The sequence below is a fragment of the Palaemon carinicauda genome, chromosome 13, assembly GCF_036898095.1.
Source record: "Palaemon carinicauda isolate YSFRI2023 chromosome 13, ASM3689809v2, whole genome shotgun sequence".
NCBI lineage: Eukaryota > Metazoa > Arthropoda > Malacostraca > Decapoda > Palaemonidae > Palaemon > Palaemon carinicauda.
The window spans coordinates 34,633,034-34,657,184 of NC_090737.1; the positions used below are offsets into that span (position 1 = coordinate 34,633,034).

At 44.6% G+C, this 24,151-nt stretch overlaps 1 protein-coding gene across 3 annotated transcripts in view; it reads left to right on the forward strand.

Annotated features, from left to right (window-relative positions):
• Positions 1-13,300, forward strand: part of LOC137652272 (RNA-binding protein 34-like) — a 41,607-nt gene extending 28,307 nt beyond the window's left edge. For all 3 annotated transcript variants that reach the window (XM_068385561.1, XM_068385562.1, XM_068385563.1), the window contains exons 3-8: positions 550-620; positions 3,045-3,232; positions 3,469-3,587; positions 3,739-3,825; positions 11,264-11,488; positions 13,101-13,300. In XM_068385561.1, coding sequence (XP_068241662.1) covers positions 550-620; positions 3,045-3,232; positions 3,469-3,587; positions 3,739-3,825; positions 11,264-11,488; positions 13,101-13,229 — 819 coding nt within the window. In that variant the 3' untranslated portion in view covers positions 13,230-13,300. The remainder of the gene's footprint in view (positions 1-549; positions 621-3,044; positions 3,233-3,468; positions 3,588-3,738; positions 3,826-11,263; positions 11,489-13,100) is intronic.
• Positions 13,301-24,151: the final 10,851 nt, after the last annotated feature.

Consider the following 24,151-nt stretch of genomic DNA (forward strand, 5'->3'; position numbering starts at 1 on the left):
TATATATATATATATATATATATATATATATTTATATATATATATATATCTTTATTTATATCTATATCTATATATCTATCTATCTATCTATCTATATATATATATATATATATATATATATATATATATATATATGTACAGTATATATACATATATTATATATCTATATACTGTATCTATATTGTATATCTATCTATCTATCTATCCATCTTTCAGTGTTTAATCTGTGATAACTGCATGGAGAGAAATGGAGAAAAATTTTTAAACAATGAAGATTTGTTTCCCAGTTACAAGTAGGGCGGTAATTCAAATACACGCTGAGAAAAGATCAGCTGAAAGTAAAGATTTGAAAAGTTATGCTTTAACATGGAGTTGATTTGTACAAATGCTAGATCTTTAGTGAAGTGATACCAAATAAGCCAATCTGAGGGAATCTTGTACTATAGTTCCATTGGATCTCCTGCTCATGGGGAATTTATGTTATTTAGAATAAGATAATTTTTAAGTCTCTCATAGAAACTATTTACATTCTTTCTATCCATTTTGCAGGTAGAAGCCGTTAGACTTAGATCTGCTGCTCCAGCTCAGCCTGAAGTAAGCAAAAAGGAAGCTGTTGTAAAGTATGTTGATTTTTATTCTTTCTTTATTATGTTTATTGTACAGTATTTGAAGATGCACACCCATAATTCAAAAGAACCTTGTATATCATTGAATTTATTAATTAAGTAACGCGTACCTGAAATTAATTGCTATTCCATTAAGGAAGGGTGAAAAGTTCAGCCAGAAATAAAGGACAAAATAGTTTTCTCTGGCTTAGGAGCAGCCCCAGTGAGTAGTGGACAGGTCGTTAGCATATGGCTTGACCCTTCTTAGCCAGCTCAATAGAGAAACAAGTCACTCTTATAAAGTCAAATGATTTAAAGTCAGGTAGTTGAACTAAACAAGCTTCTTTGCATTTCTAAGTTTTTAATTTATTACAATATTGGTTTTGTACTTAATTCCTATAGTTGTAAATTCTTCAGAAATGTATCCCAAATTCTTTTAACCACTTTTTCTGAGAAATGGGAGGTAGACAGTTGTTATTAGGTGAGACTGATACTCCATTATTTCAATGAATCTTACCTGATGTTGACCATGATTATGTTTTTTGAAGCTTCAGCTTTCCAAACTTTGAAATAAGAGTAGAAAAAACTTCCCTTCCTTAGATTTCCTACCCTCCTAATATGTCATTGGTCTGTAACGTCATCCGTGGTGTAATTGGAACCCATGATGGGTTGGCGGTAACCAATGTTTCATAATCTCTTTGTCAAAGCAACTGAAAAAAATGTACGACCTCACCACTACTACATACTGTATGACTGGACATTGGTTAGATTTTGGGAGCATTATAGTGAGTTTATTATAGTTTGGTTTAATAACTAGAACAAAAATATCAATGCTCGTCCTATTCTTGCTTAAAATTACTTTCATGTTCTAAAAGCTAGTGAATACATGATAATAAGAGGATGTGGTTTTATGCAGACCAACAAGGTTATTTGAGGCATAGATGTTCGGAAAACATGAATTACCAGAGAATCTTATGACATTAGATCTAGTCAGTTTCAGCAAGGAATTTTAAGTAAGATTTAAAACGTAAGACGAAGACTCATCATTTAACGGAGCTGAGCAAGGTATTTGTTGACAGCTCTGCAATAAGAACAAAGAGGTCTCCAGAATTATTATTGGTTCTCAGTGATGACATGTCATTGGTTGGCTGAGGATTTTCAGTATTGGAAGTGCTGTGATGGGCTCAATAGAGCATGAACCTGTGGGTCTCCTTTATACACACTTGAGTCCGGGCTTTGCAAATTTTACACACTGGCCCTAAAGCAGGGGAGAAAATATTTCTTTGGTATTTTATGTTATACTGTATTGGGTTCCCTGTTCTATCCCTTATAATAATCTCCCTGGAGACTTCGCCGCATAATATCCCCAAAAATAATGCTAGTTATTATTATTATTATTATTATTATTATTATTATTATTATTATTATTACTTGCTAAGCTACTTGCCTAGTTGGAAAAGCAGGATGCTATAAGCACAGTGACTCCAACAGGGAAAAAAGCAGAGTGAGGAAAGGAAAAAAGGAAAAATAAAATTTTTTAAGAACAGTAACAACATTAAAGTAAATATTTCCTATATAAACTATAAAAACTGTAACAAAACAAGAGGCAGAGGAATTAGATAGGATAGTGTGCCTGAGTGTACCCTCAATCAAGAGAACTCTAACCCAAGACAGTGGAAGACCATGGTACAGAGGCTATTGTACTACCCAAGACTAGAGAACAGTGGTTTGATTTTGGAGTGTCCTTCTTTTAGAAGAGCTGCTTACCATAGCTAAAGAGTCTCTTCTACTCTTACCAAGAGAAAAGTAGCCTCTGAACAATTACAGTGCAGTAGTTAACCCCTTGGATGAAGAAGAATTGTTTGGTAATCTCAGTGTCATCAGGTGTACGGGAACAGAGGAGAATCTGTAAAAAATAGGCCAGCCTATTCGGTGTATGTGTAGACAAAGGAAAAGTGAACTGTAACCAGAGAGAAAGATCCAATGTAGTACTGTCTGGCCAGATAAAGGACCCCATAACACTCTAGCAGTAGTATCTGTCATAAGTACTCACATCTGGCAATAAGGGTTATCAACATCGTGGGAGTTTTTCAAATGCAGTTTTAAACTCTAGTTTCCTTTTTTTCTTCCTGAATGCCTCTGCTTGAATCCTGTGAGCTATTCAGAGATTGAGTGAGTATTGAAATAATAAATTATTTGGTGAAAATATGGTTTTATTTCCCCTTTTTTTCACCCTTGTGCTGAAAACTTAGGTGTTATTTATTTTATCCAGATATTTCATATGATTTGCTTATCTTTTTTATCTAATTTTTTGCCATGTATTTTCTGGTCTTAAATGAGAAGAGTAAAAAATTAAGATAGTGTATTATTATGGAATTCTGTCTGAAGTTTGAAGTATTTAGGATCTCGGATACCTTATTTAATTTATTTTTTTCTCAGGCGTAACGTTCATCCATCACGATCAACTGTAAATGCTTATGTACGGTTTGAAACAGTTGAGATGATGGAAGCTGCTCTGAAAGCAAACGGAGCACTGTTTGAAGGTAACCATGTATGGGTTGATCGATCAGTTCAACCTAAGGCTCATGACAGGCGCTGTGCTGTGTTTGTGGGTAACTTACCCTTTGGTCAGTATCTTATTGTGAATGTACTTATTCATGTAGTTGTGTAATACTTCATTTTTACAGTCAATAAGGCTGGGTTCTCCTTGAGTGATAAATACTGTTCTAAAGCACTGTATTGTAATTTAAGTCATGCACTCTAAACGTGGAATGTAAATTGTATCCTACAAGAAAAAATCTTGATTTACTCATTTTTAGTATTTCAAAAATAATGTGGTCATTTATATTTTTTATCTCAAAAGAATGTGAAGAAGAAGACTTGTTTAAACATTTTGAGGAATGCGGTGAGATAGACAATGTCCGCATTATACGAGACAAAAAGTTTTCTTCTGGAAAAGGGTTTGGTTACGTAAACTTCAGAGTAAGTGCATTTTTGTTGCTATTTTTACTCATTTACTTTTATTGAATTATTAAATTTGATGTTGGAAATCAGTATAAGAAATTACAGTTCATTTGATGCAAAGTAGAGAGAATTATAAGATGTACATCATGTGAATTTTGTAAAATTTCAGTCTTCAGATGCTGTTGAAGTTGCTCTTCAGCTTGATGGGAAATTGTTCAAGAAACGAAACTTGAGAATTCAGCGTTGTGTGAAAAAAGTAAGTTTTTGTTTTTAACTTCCGTTCTTACTGGATGCTTTTGATATGTCAACTTCTGTATATCAAAAGGTTTGCTTTTATGGAAGAAATGTCTTGAAGATCGTCTAATAATAGTTTAGTAATTTTCAATATTAAACTTACCCGATAATCATGTAGCTGTCAACTCCGTTGCCCGACAGAATTCTATGGAGGGATACGCCAGCTATCACAATACTAGAAGGGGGTGTATTTACCAGCGCCACCTGTGGCCAGGTACTCAAGTACTTCTTGTTGACACCTCCTCAATTATTCCTCTGTCGTGCTTCCGGCAAGACGTTCTGGGATACGCTTATGTTCTTGGAGTATTTTCACGACTTTGGTGAAGTATTTCTCTTTGATTTCGGCTGTCGCTTTACTGGAAAACTTCTATATTAGCTTAGTTAGCTTTTGGAATTAATTTGATTAATTATGGTGACGAGAGAGTATGAACTCTCGTTCACCTTTCAATGGCCGACCCTTCCCTTAGACGGAAGTGTTGGTGTTTAAGAGAGTATAGACTCTCTTTCTTAATTTTGCTTAACAAAGTTATAGATTTATTTTATATCTCTCCGCCTCTTATAGGCCTCTTCGATTAACTTCCTTTTATTATAAACTCATTAAAATTAATTTTTATATTTGTTTATATTCGACCTTCCTAATAGTAGGCGGTCTTTTACCGAAGTTAATAAACTTTGAGCCCGTCATTTCGGTTTTACCTGTTAACATATTATGCTATTTCCGCCACAGAGTTTGAAAGATTTTCTTTGACAGTCTCGTACTGTTTTCAAAGCTGAACTAACGTTTTGTTTTGTCTCTGCAGTTGTTGACGTTCAGAACGTTCAACTTGCACTCTATCGTTACGATAGAGAAAGAATGTTCACGGTTTCACGTTGCAGTAAGAGTAACCGTGTCTAGCGTTTTGTTCATTCTTTCTTAACTTAATGGTTTTGATCCTAATAAAGGAACTTTTCAGTTTTTTCCTTTAACAATAATATGTTTTAACGATATATATGATTGGGCTCTGCTCTCAGGTTCTAAGTCAAGAGAGAGAGAGAGAGAGAGAGAGAGATAGAGACGGAGGGAGAAAGAGGATAAACGTTTCATTCAAGCCTGCCAGGCGTACGAGTAACGTCATTATCGATTTTTGCTCTTCTCCCTAGTCTCTTTAGGGGAAGAAACTAAACGTTTCTAGAGTGATCTAGTGTTTAGTCTCTTTCCAACCACTGATTTATCTTTCATTAGATTTTTCTGTTACATTGTAATTCTGTTTTCGCAATTACTAATTTTTAGAAAGGATAGAATTGCGTATTTCAGGTACAAACCACTTAAGTTTCGAGTTCAGTGAAATAAGTGCAAACAGAAATCAAAGTGATAAGTGATTAGTGCGTGAGGGTACTTTTGTGCGCGCCAGTCGTCCTCCCAGTCCGGGACCTCTTGCAAGCTCCCAAGCCCAGGGGAGAAGCAATGTCGAAGGGCATAAGGGTTCAGCAGGCCTTGATCGGCGCACAGAAGTATTCTCGGTGGTTGTGGGCGTGTCTTACCGAGACCGTCACTCCCACCCGCAGACGATTGAGCCCTTATTTTGCTCGTCTGCAGAAGAGATTAGGGGAGTAAATAAAGGCAGAGTAACGCTGGTCTCAGGTCTCAAGACTTCTTAAACGTTAAGTCCAGACCTATGCCAGACGTACGAAGTTAAAGTTCACAACCCGAATGCAGTCGTTGGGTTAGCTCTGACTCTCCTAAGTCATCAGTTGATTACACTCCGACTAAGAGGAGTAAGGTTCTGCCACAACAGATCTCTGCTGTTAAGGCTTTACCTCAGCAGAACTTAGTGTCTGCCGACCCCAAGTTAACTCTACTGCAGTCCATACAGTCACAACTTTCGGTCTTGATGCGTGAGTGTCGGGCTGAGAGTGTTGCACCGCCTGCACTCCCTCCACCTGTTCTCGCTGCACCTGTGCTCGCCCAGCCTGCACCTGCTCCGCCTGTGCTCGCCCAGCCTGCACCTGCTCCGCCTGGTCGCAGCACCATCTGCCAGGCGTACGATGTTGTGAACTCTACTACAGTCCATGCAAGCACAGCTTTCGGACTTGATGAGTGAGTGTCGGGCTGAGAGTGTTGCTCCACCGCCTCCGCCTACACTCCCTCCTCCTACACTCGCTCCGCCTGATCACAGTACCATCTGCCAGGCGTATGATGTTGTGGACTCTACTACAGTCCATGCAAGCACAGCTTTCGGACTTGATGCGTGAGTGTCGTGCTGAGAGTGTTGCACCTCCTGCACCTGTGGTGCACCAACCTCCTGCACCCGTTCAGCCTGTGCTGCACCCGCCTGCACCGGTGGTGCACCAACCTCCTGCACCCGTTCAGCCTGTGCTGCACCCGCCTGCACCGGTGGTGCACCAACCTCCTGCACCCGTTCAGCCTATGCTGCACCCGCCTGCACCGGTGGTGCACCAACCTCCTGCACCCGTTCAGCCTGTGCTGCACCCGCCTGCACTCGCTGCACCCAGTCGCAGCTCCATCTGCCAGGCGTACGATGTTGAACCACTTTCGGAGTTTGCTGTTCACAGTGTTGTTCAGCCTCAGCCTTCTTTAAGGCAACCCTTGCTTTGGGATCAGGAGAGTTACACTCTTCCTCCTCCTCCCCTTGCTGCTCCTCCAGTGGTGCAACTCTCGGTTGGGGTACAACAACCTCTCCCCTCCGTGAGTCTGTCTGCTCAACCAGCGCTGCACCGAGTTCAACCCTCATCTAGGCAAGCTCATCTACACCATGCACTTGCGCCTCAGGAGCCTCAGCTTGCTAGAACTTTACCTTGTTCTGCGCAGCCTCAACCTTCTCATGCTCCACTCATCTCTCAGGAACAGGAACGGACTACTCCGCCTCCGTCCTCCGCTTAGCTGGTACAATCCTTGGGTGCAACTCTTGCTAGGAGTCAACCTCCTTCACCCTTGCACCTGCCTTCTGCTCCGTCTGTTGTTCAGCCTATGCAGTCTGAACCTCAGGTTTTCCCTCAAGTTGAGGAAACCTCTGTTGTTGTTCCAGCTCGTTCTGACTCTGCTGTTCAGCATACCATGGTTTAAACCCCATGCAAGCATGCATTAAGCACTCTAGCACTGGTCATGGAATTTCTGAGAAATGTTAAACGCCATGCACACGCTCTGCTTTCCTTTCAGCAGGCTCTGCTTACAGCAGGCTCTACTTCCTACATGCTCAGCATTCAGCATGCTCTGCATTCAGCATGCTCTGCATACAACATGCTCTGCATACAGCATGCTCTGCATTCAGCATGCTCTGCATACAGCATACTCTGCATACATCATGCTCTGCATACCTTACCGCATGCTTCTCAACACATCTTGGGTTGTTGCCAACTCACTAGACTGTCAAGCAGTTTCATAACATTGCCTTCTAGTCTGCTGCTTTGCACCAGTGAACCCTCACTCAGAGAACTTAGCTAGGATAAGGTCCCTGTAGATGAGAAAGTTCTTTTCTCCCTCCTTCTGATATTCCCTTGAGGACTCTGTCATTTGGAGGGAGCCTTTAGCTGCATAACCTCTTATGGACTTTTATTTAAGCATAACATGCTTACAGGGAAGGTAATGGTTACACTTCAGCCGCTAATCCCGTCTGTTACCACACCTGCTCCCATAGACCTTGAGCTGTGTTGCATGACATGCAGTCCAAGCTTAGTCCTTGTTAGAGGATTTTTTGTTTACGGAGTCAATGTGTCACGGGGAAGACGTTCAACAACCAACAGAAGGGACTTGTTGTGACGCAGTGGGCAACCTCAGCAACCCGTTAAGGAGTTGTCTGTACGACCCAGACAGTCTAGACAGATTCGGGTTGTCACTGTACTTCCTCGCTTGCCCATGATTGACAGTTTACAGACTGTGCAGCAGTATCATGATCTTGTGTCCGGCTCCGTCAGACGACTGGCTTTTAAGAGCTCCCTCAAGTCGTCGCTGTCTGGAGATTTTCAAATGGACTATGGATCTGACCAAGGAACTGGGCCTCCTGGTCAATTTTGAGGAGTCTCAGCTCGTTCCATCCCAGACCATTGTCTCCTTGGGTATGGATCTTCAGAGTCGAGCTTTTCGGACTTGTCCGTCGGCCCCAAGGATCTTCCAAGCCCTAGAATGCATCCAGAGCATGCTGAGAAGGAACCGATGCTTAGTCAGGCAGTGGATGAGTCTAACAGGGACACTTTCATCGCTGGCCCTGTTCATCGAGTTAGGGAGACTCCACCTCCGCCCCCTTCAGTATCATCTAGCTGCTCACTGGATAAAGGACATGACGCTAGAGACGGGCTCAGTTCCTGTTTCCGAAGAGATGAGGTCTACTCTAACGTGGTGGAAGAACAGCATTCTTCTCAAGGAAGGTCTACCATTGGCTGTTCAGTCCTCCGACCACCGTCTCTTCTCGGACGCATCGGACACGGGCTGGGGTGCGACACTGGACGGACAGGAATGCTCGGGAACATGGAATCAGGAGCAAAGGACACTTCACATCTATTGCAAAGAGTTGTTGGCAGTTCATTTGGCCTTGATAAACTTCAAGTCCCTCCAGCTTAACAAGGTGGTGGAGGTGAACTCCGACTACACCACAGCCTTGGCTTACATCTCCAAGCAGGGAGGGACTCATTCGAGGAAGTTGTTCGAGATCGCAAGGGACCTCCTCATTTGGTCAAAAGATCGAAAGCTCACGCTGGTAACGAGGCTCATTCAGGGCGATATGAATGTCATGGCAGATCGCCTCAGCCGGAAGGGTCAGGTCTTCCCCACAGAGTGGACCCTTCACAAGAATGTTTGCAGCAGACTTTGGGCCCTGTGGGATCAGCCAACCATAGATCTATTCGCTACCTCGATGACCAAGAGGCTCCTCTTGTATTGTTCTCCGATTCCAGACCCAGCAGCAGTTCGCGTGGATGCCTTTCTGCTGGATTGGTCCCATCTCAACCTGTATGCATTCCCGCCGTTCAAGATTGTCAACAGGGTACTTCAGAAGTTCGCCTCTCACAAAGGGACACGGCTGACGTTGGTTGCTCCCCTCTGGCCCGCGAGAGAATGTTTCACTGAGGTACTGCAATGGCTGGTCGACGTTCCCAGGACTCTTCCTCCTAGAGTGGACCTTCTGCGTCAACCTCACGTAAAGAAGGTACTCCCAACCTCCACGCTCTTCGTCTGACTGCCTTCAGACTATCGAAAGACTCTCAAGAGCTAGAGGCTTTTCGAAGGAGGCAGCCAGAGCGATTGCCAGAGCAAGGACGACATCCACTCTCAGAGTCTATCAGTCTTTATGGGAAGTCTTCCGAAGCTGGTGCAAGGCCAATGCAGTTTTCCTCAACCAGTACCAATGTAACCCAGATTGCTGACTTCCTGTTACATCTAAGGAACGTAAGCTCCCTATCAGCTCCTACGATCAAGGGTTACAGAAGTTTGTTGGCAGCGGTTTTCCGCCACAGAGGCTTGGATCTTTCCTCCAACAAAGATCTACAGGACCTCCTTAGGTCTTTTGAGACCTCAAAGGAACGTCGGTTGTCCACTCCAGGCTGGAATCTAGACGTGGTCCTAAGGTTCCTAATGTCATCAGGATTTGAACCGCTCCAATCAGCCTCTTTTAAGGACCTCACATTAAAAAACTCTTTTCCTCGTGTGCTTAGCAACAGGTAAAAGAGTAAGTGAGATCCACGCCTTCAGCAGGAACATAGGTTTCACATCTGAAACGGCTACATGTTCCTTACAGCTCGGTTTTTTGGCTAAAAACGAGCTTCCTTCCCGTCCTTGGCCTAAGTCGTTCGAGATCCCAAGCCTGTCCAACATGGTGGGGAACGAACTGGAGAGAGTACTTTGCCCAGTTAGAGCTCTTAAGTACTATCTAAAGGTCAAAACCATTACGAGGACAATCAGAAGCCTTATGGTGTGCTATCAAGAAGCCTTCTCTACCAATGTCTAAGAACTCAGTTTCTTACTACATCAGGCTTCTGATTAGAGAAGCAAATTCTCATCTGAAGGAAGAAGACCTTGCTTTGCTGAAGGTAAGGACACATGAAGTGAGAGCTGTGGCTACTTCAGTGGCCTTCAAACAGAACCGTTCTCTGCAGAGTGTTATGGATGCAACCTATTGGAGAAACAAGTCAGTGTTCGCATCATTCTATCTCAAAGATGTCCAGTCTCTTTACGAGTACTGCTACACCCTGGGTCTATTCGTAGCAACGAATGCAGTAGTAGGCGAGGGCTCAGCCACTACATTCCCATAATCCCATAACTTTTTAACCTTTCTCTTGAATACTTTTTATGGGTTGTACGGTCGGCTAAGAAGCCTTCCACATCCTTGTTGATTTGGCGGGTGGTCAATTCTTTCTTGAGAAGCGCCAAGGTTAAAGGTTGTGATGAGGTCCTTTAGTATGGGTTGCAGCCCTGTATACTTTAGCACCTTTGAGTTGATTCAGCCTCCCAAGAGGAACGCTGCGCTCAGTAAGGAAGACGATCTTATTAAAGGCAGAGTAACGGTTCAAGTCGACTTCCTTACCAGGTACTTATTATTTCATTGTTATTGTGGATAACTGATTATATGAAATATGGGATACTTAGCTATCCTTTAATCTTGTACACTGGTTTTCACCCACCCCCCTGGGTGTGAATCAGCTACATGATTATCGGGTAAGTTTAATATTGAAAAATGTTATTTTTATTAATAAAATAAATTTTTGAATATACTTACCCGATAATCATGATTTAATCGACCCTCCCTTCCTCCCCATAGAGAACCAGTGGACCGAGGAATAATTGAGGAGGTGTCAACAAGAAGTACTTGAGTACCTGGCCACAGGTGGCGCTGGTAAATACACCCCCTTCTAGTATTGTGATAGCTGGCGTATCCCTCCATAGAATTCTGTCGGGCAACGGAGTTGACAGCTACATGATTATCGGGTAAGTATATTCAAAAATTTATTTTATTAATAAAAATAACATATTTTAATGCAGAAAATATAGAATATGATTAAGGGGAATAAACTTGCAAGGAATCAAAACTGCACATGATAAGTTTCCACAGACAAACTCCCAAAACAAATTTTGTCGGAATCTTAAAAAAAGAAAAAACAATACCTAACCCTTTTGTTTGATAGCAAATATACAATACCATACATGTACAGTACATTTTTTTCCATATACAGTAAGAGACTATTTGTACCAGCATTATGAGAGTGTACTTTTAGCCGGGCATCAAAGTAAACTATTTATTAACAAGCTCAGTTCATTAACTCATGAGAGTGAGGTTTATATTTGATAACCAATGAAGTTCATTTACCCGTGATAGGTAAATAGGTCTCTCTGTTTATTATCAAATTAAAAGTTAGATATGATTTTCACTATTTCACTTAAAGATTTATTTTAATTGATATTCAATGTTGTTTAGGTGAAGAAGTTCCAAAAGAAAGGTCAAGAACTGCCTCAGGACGGACAGTCATTGGGCTTCATGAAAGTCAAAGGCTCATCAAGAATGAGCCTGAAGTTCATGAAAAACAAAAACAAGCAAGGTAAAGGTGGTTCTCGTGGTAAGGGTCAGAAGAACAACACTGAGGGTTTGAGTTCCGGCAAATTTTCAGGTCAAGAGATGATCCGAAGCGATAAATTCAAGAAGGTAAGTAATATTTCTTGGTTTGTATGTAGGTACAAGTGCGTTTTGACATTATTTACGGAAATCTTTATTTTAAAGAATTACTTTAATGAAAGTCTAACTATTGTAAATGACTTTAATTGATGACAGATTTTGTTTCTTGCTGCCTATTATTTTCTAATGTAACAGAAGGATTAAGTCTTATCTTCCCCTAGACAGGTTCACATTTTCTTGCATCTTGCTTTTAAACCTTATAGCTAGGAACTAAATTAGGACATTCAAAATAAAATGAAAGATAAAAAAAAATATACGTGTGGTACTGACGCAATTCATAAATTTCATTGAGTGTTGTCATTAAAATACCCATGTCAAACTTTAGTTTTGCCACCAACATTAGCTACTCATAGTTTAGGAAAAAAATTTTGACGAGATGCTTTGGTACAAGGAACTTTTTGTATAGCAGCAATTACGGATTGTCCCCCTTATAAGCTACCTGTACTACAGTTGTTGTTCATACATTAATCAAAATGCAATGCAATTATTGGTAACATTACTTATTATAGTAGCATTTATTCTTAGTGTTAAGGCAGCTATCATTGTTTGAGGAACTATATTTCTTTTAGTTTAATTACTGTATTGGTATTTTTATTTAAACAGATACCTGTCTTTTAGACAATATGGTAGTAGATCTGCCTGTTCACATAGCTGTCTATCGGTCGTACGTGGTGTGTATCCGCATACAGTATCTATTAAGCACAACAGATACTATCATCTTGATATTGATGTCAATCACAGAAACTTCTAAAATAAGTTGCCTTATTGAACGCTTGAAAATGACCGAAAACAAAAAAGAAGTGAAAAACATATAGCAAAATAAGTTTCTGTATACTTTACACCTCTCTAGGCAAGGAACTCACTTGGAAAATGTACGTTAGCACATCTAGTAGCCTAGAAAAATGAACAATGTAAAATTCCAATTGAATTGGGTTCACCGCTAGTTAAAGTATAAACATTTAGTTATCTCAAAATAATCTTTATTAAATATTCACACCATAAAGGTATAGGAAAGCTTGAACACAATCACCTACAGAGTTACCTTGCGAGTAGTCAAGATAACGCAGAAATAAGTACTGCAAATAGAACCGCTATGTAAAACGAACTACAGAAATTTGATTTGTATCGCAGCGGGAAGTATTTAGTTAATTTCAACCGCCAGATAGCGTGGTGCTTCCCAGAGGGTAGGAAGTATTTTCCAGGGGAGAGAATGGGAAGTTTTTATTTTTGTGGTAGACCTCAACACAGCTTTGAGTACAGGCAATATAAACATCAGGGAAGTTTCATAAAAATAAAAAATTTTCATCTACAAACAGTACTGTCATTTATAGTAGCAGTCATTAAGCAAAACAATTTTAGTTCATCTTCATTAAGTTAACAATTGATGGCTGATGAATAAGACTTGCTAGGTTTTGTAATCAGGTACATTATGTTCTAACCTTATCACCTTGAGCATCCATTAGATAAGACGTGTGCCGGAAATGAGTACTTTATATATTTGTAACCAAAATTTGATTTTCAGCATATGGCTGTTCGTCACTTGTCATTAATCTTTAAGAATTTTGTGATATTCTTTTTCCAGATGCAAAAGAGTAAGAAGAAGCCTAGTAAAGAAGAGAAAAGGAGACGTTTCATTTCGCATGTACTGACTGGCTCTAACTCTAAGAAAAAACCAAGAGAAAAAAAGACAACAAAAAATAAATCCAGGTGAAGTTTTGTTTGATTGGAATTATGACAACAATATTTACCATGATCAGTTATGTAATAAATGATTTTCTTTTCTTTTATAGTTTTTATATATACTAGGCAGCCCTAATATTTTTTTCTAATGAAAATAAAAAACATTATTTTTAAGTACACCTCATGGTTGCCTTAATAAAATGTTCCATTTCAATGCAATGTCACTTGAGATAGAATACTCCTATATATATTCCATGTTTTTTTTTTTTTTTTTTTTTTTACATAAATTTGATTTGTTCCGTAACCGAAATACAAACCACGCTATTTACAAAGGGGGTTATTACTTTTAGCGTAGCTGAAATGGCGAGCCATTAGAATTTAACGAGGGTGTATTACCCCCGCGCTAGTTAGCGGGGGGGTAGGGGAGTGGTAGCTAGCTACCCCTCCTCCCCCTCACACACAGGTGAATACTCACTTTCACTTTTGGCTCGGACTGTGACAGACGTCTCTGTCTTGGTCCTCGCTTGGCAGCCATTGTCTGTTTTGTCTTTACTTAATCGCTTACTTTTCTTTTACTCAATATATATGTAAACATGTTTTCATGTTTGTATATATATTTGAGTATAGAAATAAGTAAGTTTCCTTTTCAGATGTGTGTGTGTAGTGTACGATATCTACGTGGAGGCCTCGGCAGTTAGGCCACCACGGCCTAATTTTATGGGTTGCGATCGAGTTTGACTTCGGTCTTTCTCTCTCTCTCTCTCTTGAGGTCGTTCACCCTTTTACTATGTTTTACTACGCCCTTGTAGCTTCCTTCCCGTTTGGGTGGGGTTGCTACGCCGTACATTTTGTCTCAATTAGTTTATGAATCTAATTGTAGTTGTTAATTTTTCAGCTTGTAGAACGATTCCTTTCGGGGTTTTCGTTTTTTTCCTTAGTGTTCATTCATTTTTAAATTACATAATTACATAGTTACATAATTATAATTGTTATAATTCTGTTTTGGTTACAGCTCTCCTTCCGCGAGTGTAAGTGGTTGTGAGGGCACGTGCCTGTTGTGTAATTCTTGTTCCTTTTCCTCGGGATTCCTCTTCGGAGCCTTCCCGGGGGAATGAATGTGTACTAATATTATTTGTTTTATTTTTTTTTACAGTTACCGATCTAGTTCGTTTCTGTAATATAGCAACGGTGTGAGCTGTCTGGTTGAGTCCTGGGGATTCGGCTGTTGCTGCCTCCCCCCTTGTATTGTCGTCAGGGGCGTGTCTCCTTCTACTGGTAGTACTCCCGTGTCGACGGACAGCTCTCCAGTTCATTTTAGAACAGTCAGGAGGCTTGCCTCCTTGGGCGGATAACTTTCCTTCTGAGGGAAGTTTTTTCCTGTCCAGGCTTGAGCTTTTCCTCTTTTGGGGGGTTCTTCTCTTGCCTTTTTTTCGTGCGACTATGCTCTTGGTGCTGAGCGGTCGCACCTGCAGTTTCGCTCAAGGGGCTGGGCAACTGCAGGAGCTCCTCTTCGGAGGATTGCCCCTTTTAGGTCACTGGCTGACCAGTCTCTTCCACGAAGTGTTTCTCTTTCGTTCGCGAGAGAGTACACTCATAGAGACTCCTCTTCGGAGGTTTCTTCAGTTGCTGTTGGCCTCCCTCGCCGTAAGGCCTCGTCGTAAGGGCCTCTCATCTCCCTATAAGGGTGCTTGAGGGCCCTTTTTGAATCTCCGTTTGCAGCCTACAACTTCTTTTTCTCGATCTTCCGTCTTGGTGCGGATGGACAGCAGTCTAATCTCGTCTTCCGACGGGCAACGGTCTTCCCGACGGACAACGGTCTTCCCGACGGACAGCGGTCTTCCGACGGACATCAGTCTCCCGGCGGACAACGATCCCTTCGGGGCAAAGGGTTGCCCCCACGGGGGTTCTTCCCTTGCGTGTCAGGGTTTCCCTGCGCGCCCTTCTGTTCGTCAGCGCTCTCCTGTTCGTCAGCGCTTTCAAGATGATCTTCCCTGCGGTTCCTGTTACGTGCCCTGTGCGCCCACGTTCGCCCTCGCGATCTAGAACTTCGGTTCAGGTCGGGGTCAAGGACTCTTCTTCTTTGCGCAGGCTTCCACGCGTAGCCTTCTGCTCGTCAGCGATCATCAGCTCGTCAGCGATCATCAGCTCGTCAGCTATCATCAGCTCGCCAGCGATCGTCAGCTCGTCAGCGATCATCAGCTCGCCAGCGATCTCCGGATCGCCCACGTGTGTTACAGCTGGCACGCCAACGTTCTCCAACACTTCTGAAGGAACATGGTTCGCCAGCTACTAGCTCAACTGCGGATGCTGATCGCCATCGCGCGACCCTCAACTGCAGATGCTGATCGCCATCGCGCGACCCTCAACTGCGGATGCTGATCGCCATCGCGCGACCCTCAACTGCGGATGCTGATCGCCATCGCGCGACCCTCAACTGCGGATGCTGATCGCCATCGCGCGACCCTCAACTGCGCATGCTGCTCGCCATCGCACAACCCTGAACGATTGCCCGCTGACGCATGCTGCTCCTCATCGCACCACCCTGAACGATCGCCCTCCTGCAGATGCTGATCACCATCGCACCCTTTCACGCGATCATTCACCTGCGCATGCTGCTCGCCATCGCACAACCCTGAACGATTGCCCGCTTACGCATGCTGCTCCTCATCGCACAACCCTGAACGATCGCCCTCTTGCGGATGCTGATCACCATCGCACCCTTTCACGCGATCATTCACCTGCGCATGCTGCTCGCCATCGCACAACCCTGAACGATTGCCCGCTTACGCATGCTGCTCCTCATCGCACCACCCTGAACGATCGCCCTCCTGCAGATGCTGATCACCATCGCACCCTTTCACGCGATCATTCACCTGCGCATGCTGCTCGCCATCGCACAACCCTGCACGATTGCCCGCTTACGCATGCTGCTCCTCATCGCACAACCCTGAACGCTCGCCCTCTTGCGGATGCTGATCACCATCGCACCCTATCACGCGATCATTCACCTACACATGCTGCTCGCCATCGCTTACCGCCAGCGATCTTCTTCACCTACGCGGCAGCACGATCCCTCGGCGCGCCCGCGCGATCGCTCGCCTGCGCGCCCGCGCGATCGCTCGCCTGCGCGATCGCTCGCCTGCGCGATCGCTCGCCTGCGCGATCGCTCGCCTGCGCGCCCGCGCGATCACTCGCCTGCGCGCCCGCGCGACCGCTCGCCTGCGCGCCCGCGCGACCACTCGCCTGCGCGCCCGCGCGACCACTCGCCTGTGCGCCCGCGCGACCATTCGCCTTTGCGCGACCGTTCGCCCTCGCGCGACCATAGTTCGCGGCGAATTCCACAGCCGGTGGTAGCAGCAGGGACGCGTGCTCCTAGGCGGCACTCGGGATCACCTCCATCCAAGCACAGGTTGGTAGTGCAGGACGAAGACAGGTCAGTACAGCATTCTTCCCACCTTCTTTTCAGGCAGGAACCGTCGTGTCCTCTCCAAAGGATCGCCCGATCCCTTTCACCTTAGTGAGGATTTCGGACTCTGTGTCCTTGGAGCAGCAGACATGGTTTGATCCACTGGCACGGGCGTTAATGAGGGTTATGAAACCAGCACTCACCGGCCAGGGTAACAAACCAGCGGCTGTCTCTCCTACGCTGAAGAGAAAGAGAGGAGTGGACTTCGTGGTGACTTCCCCCAGGGCGAAGTTGGTTCCCAAGAGGTCGGTCTCGAGGGTCCCCTCTCCTGCACGAGTACTCTCTCCTTCTCCCGCCCTGGAAGGATTTTTGGCGGGGGGGCTTTCCGTTCAAGATTTCTCCATCGGACAAGGGATGACTGCTTACCTCTTCCTCTGGGAGCTTACCAGGTTCTTTCCCTCCTCGGTTACGGCCCGAGGTTTGGTTCAAGGAAGCTACAGGAAGATCAAGGGTACTTTCCTCCTCTCGAGCTCAGGCACCTTGGCCTTTCGTCGTTAAGTATCTACTTGCGGACAAGCTCGATGTTGTACCATCTGGACGCGCTGACTGAAGGCTTCCTTCGGGTGTCTCATCTGTGGAGGTCAACGACCTCAGACACCCTTCCATCCTTGAGAAGAGTTTTGTCTTTGCCCAAGGACAGAGACTTAAACATCTCTGTGCGGAGTAAATCGACTTCCGGTTTCACTCCTCCAAGGCGCTTTCTTCCAGACTCTGCAGGGCTCCAGCTCCCTTTTCTTTCAACCACGTCGGCCTAAGTTATCGGCTACGACAACTGGGACAAGGTGTCCAATTGCAGTTTCCTCCTGTCAGGAACAGATGGCACGGAAGACTCCCCCGGGGGGGCATAGTCCTAAAAGGAGTTCACGAACTCTAGGATTGCAGGTTTTTTTTCGCTGGGAGGATGCTTAAGGTTACTCATCCGAATGACAGCTTCCCGATGCCCATTCCCGCACAATCTCTGTGAGTAGCCAAGGATATCGCGCCTGCCGTCTCTGTCAGCGAATTCAGTGTCTCTGAACCTCTATGCCATAGCATCAGCAGAGTTGCCCGGTTGGGCAGAATGATCCATACCTTAGGCGAAGGTCTTCCTTAGGATCATCGACGGCTTCACCCCCGGCCCCCTCAGTCGATCCTTTCTTGTAAGGAAGGATCTGAGAGGGGATGTCCATAGTCGACCTCTCAGCCCTGATCAAGTTTGTCGAACAAACTTCGGCCAGCGTAGACCAGCAGAATCGATCAGACTGGTAACGAGGCGACAGGACTCCTTTAACCCTGGATCGGAAGGACGGGTACTTTCAGTTTCCATTCCATCCATCTTCCAGGGTGCTCGTCGAATTCAGCCTAAACTGCAAGTATTCCTGCTTATGATGCAGTGTGGCTATCCCGCCGTGGCATAGCAGGTTTGTTTCCCCAGAGAACTCTCCCTGCCTTCCTCTTGGCCGCTCAGGTGCAGACTTCCGCCTCCTCTGCTGTTTGGAGGGCTGGTCAACTCCGGTAGGCTCGGGTTTCGACCTTCTTCAGCGCCGGGAAAAGCTTCCGAATGCTGACCATGAGTGTGGGCTCATGGTATTTTGCTTGGAGCCTTCTCTTCCTCTGCCTCAACATCTGGAGTATCTGGCCATGATATTGAGTCAACCGCCTTACCACGTTGGAAACCCCGCTTCTCGTCCGTCCAGCGAGGTTAAGCAACGTCGGTACTTGGATGGGTGACCACCTGGGGACGCCAGATTCTGTTACCACATCCTCCGAGCCTTCCTTTCGGTTGACTGTGGCAAGACTGAGGAGAGTCGCAGTACCTGTTCTCAGTCAAGCAGAGTTTTCAGCCCTACCTTGGAACGTTTCCTAGTTCTTCTTTCCTCATTGACCCGTTTATAGTCCGAACGGTCGCCTCAGGATAAGTTCCATGTGGGGCGATCCAAGTTCCGGTGGCTTCAGGCAATGTTTAACCGGACTCCCTGGCCCTATGGGACCAGCGGAACTATTAAACCTGCAATGGGTGTTGACCTATGGAGCCTCCTGATGGTAGTGGATATTCTCGTCCTTTCCCCACATTCTTGATGCGGTTCTCGGACTCGTCAAAGGAAAGGGGGGGGGCATGTTCCGGTCCAGGCCTATGGTCAAGACCTGAAGGATACCTCTCCATCATTCAGGCAGGCTTAAGGGCCTTAGTCTGGCCCCTCTTCAGATCCTACCGCTCCTGCCAAGTCGCCCCGTTGCGTGTCGACTTCATGCTAACCAGCAGGGGACGCATTTTCACACCTTCACATCTTGCAGTAGAGATACCGGGATGATTGAGATTCTCTCAATTCCACCATCGGCTCTCTCATTCCAGGCAGGGGAATGTTTCTCTCAGACTATCCGAGCAGAGCCTCATAGAGAGAGTGTACCTAGGGGTCTTTGACCTTGGGTAACCAGCAAGTGCTGGTCTGGGGGACCTGATCGCGACAGCTTGGAACCTCAAGCTTCCGCTAGTTTTCCCCCCAGTCTCAGACCCCGAGACTCTGGCAAGATGCATTCCGGTGATGGTGGGACAACTTCGACGCCTGCGTCTTCCCTCCTTTTTGTCTGCGGACAATGGGTCTCAACAAAACCAGGTTGTCTGTCAACCTTTCAATGGGAGAGCTCCACTGGGACTATGCGCAGAACGGTTTCTGGACCCTCTGCTTCCCCTGACGGAACTCCCGGGAGAGCTTCTCCCACGGCGCAGACTACTCAAGCAACCACACTGCGACATCTCTCCCGAACCGGGGCGTCGCTTCGGCTTCATGCCTGGAGACACTACGCTTCCTCCTCTAGAAGAGACAACCCGCTACAGTCGCGGTACGGAGGTCGCGTCATCTGCGATAGTCATCCACAGGGGTCTCCCAGGCAAAGTGAAGAGTCTAAGGTGGTTGGTGCCGTGGGAGATATACCTCTTCCCGTGAGGCCTCTTCTCCGGCAATAACGGTCTTATTGCCTTTCGGCGGGAGGAAACTCCTTTCCGCTCTTGGCAATGAAGCCTGTCGCTCAGCCTTTCCCTGACCTTCAGGCTTAAAGGAATAACTTTTTCCTGCCCGCTGGATCTATCCTCGCTCATGCGAAGCTACGATCGTCCCTGCCCTAGTCGGAGGAAGACCTCCAACTTGGAGCATGGCTCGGACTTTTAGTCCTTTAAGAGATCTTCTCAAGACCCTTTTACGACAGGCCTCGGATTGTATTCCGCCTTGGGTCTTCTGCTCACTCTGGCCACGGCCAGTGTGTAAGCAATCTTCTTGGTCTCTTACTACTCCCCCCCTTTCTAAGGAAGAGGGGAAGGCAACATTCAGGCTCGCTCCTGAGTTGTTGGCTAGACTCAGAATCTGAGGGTCCCGACCCTTCGGTCCGATTCATTCAAGATTTTGAGTCTCCATTCTGTGTCTGATGTCCCAAGACCTTCTCTTTCTTGCCAGTACAGGAATCGAGAGGTTAGCGCTGGGAACAGCTGCAGTTTGGCCTCAGTTGCAGCCGATTTGGGAACACAAGGAGGACATGGGGGGAGAGTCACCAGTATACCTCTTCAGCCCGGACTCAAGGACATTCATCTCGACCTGTCTTCAGACCCTCCCCCGTCACGTCGCCCTACAGCACGATGTTGGATACATCGCAACGTCCCTCGCCTTCGAGTAATACTACTCTGTGACGCAGGTGCTACAAGCTGGAGTCTGGAAGCGTCTGATGACCTTCGCAGCCCGCTTCCTGCAGGGCGTGACCCACAGGAGTCTCGATACGTTTTCTATCGCTCTGTGGTGGCTACACAACAGCTGGTCTAACCTCAGGCTCCTTTTTGGACAGGTAGCAGAAGGTTGAGGGCATTGTTATCAGGTTTTAGTCTGCATGAACGAAAGAAGTATGTCTGGCCCTTACTTCTTTCTTCATCATCCCCTCTACGGGGAAGCAGCATCCTGGTCTCTGCATAGCTGACCTCGAACCTCTGCAGGTAAACCATGCTTCCTTGTGTTCCGAGTATTGAGTCAATACTGTCGCGTCCCCCATACCCTGACGAGGTGGTATTGGAAACGTCCTAACCCAGAGTTCCTTCTGGAACTCCAGGTCAACTGCCTAGGACGGGTCACACTTCTTCCTTCACACACAAGCTTACGTAGGCCACATGGTTCCTTGCGGTGCAAGGAACTTGTGAGGTGCAGGGACTCCTTTTCTCGAGTGCGACTCACTCGGATTCTGAGTCCCCGGGTAAAGCCAAAGCCAGTATGGCTGGGGACTTTCCACCCTTCCTAAGGGATAAGTCACCCTTTGTAAATAGCGTGGTTTGTATTTCGGTTACGGAACAAATGACAAATTCGAAGATAATTTGTATTTTTCCTAACCATACAAACCTTAGCTATTTACACATATTTGCCCGCCAGCCCTGTCCCCCAAGACAAGTCCTACCTCTAAGTGAAAGTGAGTATTCACCTGTGTGTGAGGGGGAGGAGGGGTAGCTAGCTACCACTCCCCTACCCCCCCGCTAACTAGCGCGGGGGTAATACACCCTCGTTAAATTCTAATGGCTCGCCATTTCAGCTACGCTAAAAGTAATAACCCCCTTTGTAAATAGCTAAGGTTTGTATGGTTAGGAAAAATACAAATTATCTTCGAATTTGTCATGTTTGTGAATCTCCACAAAACTTTTAAGTGGGAATTAGTAGTTTATGGCACAGTTGGCTTCATGAATTTTGTTACTGTACATCAGGGTAAACTAAGGAGACATTGGCAACTGAACAATGCATTAAGTAATGTCTTTCTGACGGAAAGAATGATTATCAAGTGATACATACATATACCAAGGCACTTCCCCCAATTTTGGCAGGTAGCCAACATCAACAAATTAAACAAAAACAAAAAGGGGACCTCTACTCTCTACGTTCCTCCCAGCCTGACAAGGGACTCAACCGAGTTCAGCTGGTACTGCTAGGGTGCCACAGCCCACCCTCCCCCATTATCCACTACAGATGAAGCTTCATAATGCTGAATCCCCTACTGCTGCTACCTCCGCGGTCATCTAAGGCACCGGAGGAAGCAGCAGGGCCTACCGGAACTGCGTCACAATCACTCACCATTCATTCCTATTTCTAGCACGCTCTCTTGCCTCTCTCATATCTATCCTCCTATCACCCAGAGCTTTCTTCACTCCATCCATCCACCCAAACCTTGGCCTTCCTCTTGTACTTCTCCCATCAACTCTTGCATTCATCACCTTCTTTAGCAGACAGCCATTTTCCATTTTCTCAACATGGCCAAACCACCTCAGCACATTCATATCCACTCTAGCTGCTAACTCATTTCTTACACCCGTTCTCACCCTCACCACTTCGTTCCTAAGCCTATCTACTCGAGATACACCAGCCATACTCCTTAGACACTTCATCTCAAACACATTCAATTTCTGTCTCTCCATCACTTTCATTCCCCACAACTCCGATCCATACATCACAGTTGGTACAATCCCTTTTTCATATAGAACTCTCTTTATATTCATGCCCAGCCCTCTATTTTTTACTACTCCCTTAACTGCCCCCAACACTTTGCTACCTTCATTCACTCGCTGACGTACATCTGCTTCCACTCCACCATTTGCTGCAACAACAGATCCCAAGTACTTAAACTGATCCACCTCCTCAACATGACATTCAACCTTGCACCACCTTCCCTTCTCGTACATCTCATAACCTTACTCTTACCCACATTAACTCTAAACTTCCTTCTCTCACACACCCTTCCAAATTCTGTCACTAATCGGCCAAGCTTCTCTTCTGTGTCTGCAACCAGTACAGTATCATCCGCAAACAACAACTGATTTACCTCCCATTCATGGTCATTCTCGTCTACCAGTTTTAATCCTCGTCCAAGCACTCGAGCATTCACCTCTCTCACCACTCCATCAACATACAAGTTAAACAACCACGGCGACATCACACATCCCTGTCTCAGCCCCACTCTCACCGGAAACCAATCACTCGCTTCATTTCCTATCCTAACACATGCTTTACTACCTTTGTAAAAACTTTTCAATGCTTGCAACAACCTTCCACCAACTCCATATAACCTCATCACATTCCACATTGCTTCCCTATCAACTCTATCATATGCTTTCTCCAGATCCATAAACGCAACATATACCTCCTTACCTTTTGCTAAATATTTCTCGCATATCTGTCTAACTGTAAAAATCTGATTCAAGTGATGTAGTTATGTTTATCAAACATTATTATATGGGTAATGCGTACTGTACTTTAGTTAAACAAAACAAATAAATCCTTTTTTATGATGTCATTGCTGACAGATGTCTCTTTATCATGATTGCAAATGTACTGAAATTTATGGAGTCAACTAACTGCTGCCATTCATGTTACAAGCAAATCTGCCTTCCACTTCTCAAATTTGTATTTCCTATACTGTATTAATTAACAGCCCTTTCTGAGTGGAGATACCTTAACATTGTTACAGGGTTTACATATTTCCAAGATCAGCAAAGCTGTACTAGTCAGGGCACTCATACTAGATTGGTTTACTGTGAGCTATGAGACAAAAATCTTGTACCATCAACAATCCATACTGGCCAGCATGGTGATGAAAATTGTCCAAACCCTAGATATGAATTGACATGTCTGAGCCCTTTGTCCTGCAGTGGACTGGAAATGGCTGAATTTGATGTTTGTTGTATTAAAATAGCACACATCATACAAAGCATACGACAACTGGCAGTGAACATCATCAGGCTACTTTTTACCCTCTAAAACCTTCTACAGTATAAAGAAATATAATTTCCTTGCTCCAGAGACTCTTAGTGTCAATAACAATTGGGTTAGAGGAGAGCAATTGTGGTTAGATATTTAAGTTTTATTTTTTAAATGAATTAAATAAACCCTTAGGAGGTGTACTAACCTATATAGCTGTAAGCATACCAAAATGTTGACAAAACAACAGAAGCAGTTAAATGGAAATTTACATTACAGTACTAAAGAGTTCATACATTACACTTCTCTATTATTCAGTAATCTAATTCATAATATCCAACTTGAACTTTTCAAGACTTGGTATTAACTTACTTAGTTTAAATAAATCTTAGAGGAAGGGGGTTATAAGTGTGGGATGTGGAGAGAACTTTGAAATATCAATGTGTTTAGCATTTTCAAAGAATGCACTTGTATTGCCAGATCGTAAGTTCTCTTTATGCTTCAATTCCCTATCTCAGTCCCCTCTGAATCTCATAATTCAGATACTGTATGCAGGCCTATCCCCCAGAGATGTCAACTTGTGTGTCAAAACATATTGCTTTCCTCTTCACTGGAGAGACAGAATGCAGATCCAATTAATTCCAATCCAAACACCTGTATTGACACTTGATAAAATACCAAATCTTTGGTTTGGGAGCTAAAACAACTCTTGACTAGAAGGCAACTTCTTTCTAAGGCTAGTACAAACAAAAAGGAAGACTTATAAAGGACATTCACAGCTCTACTATGGAAAAC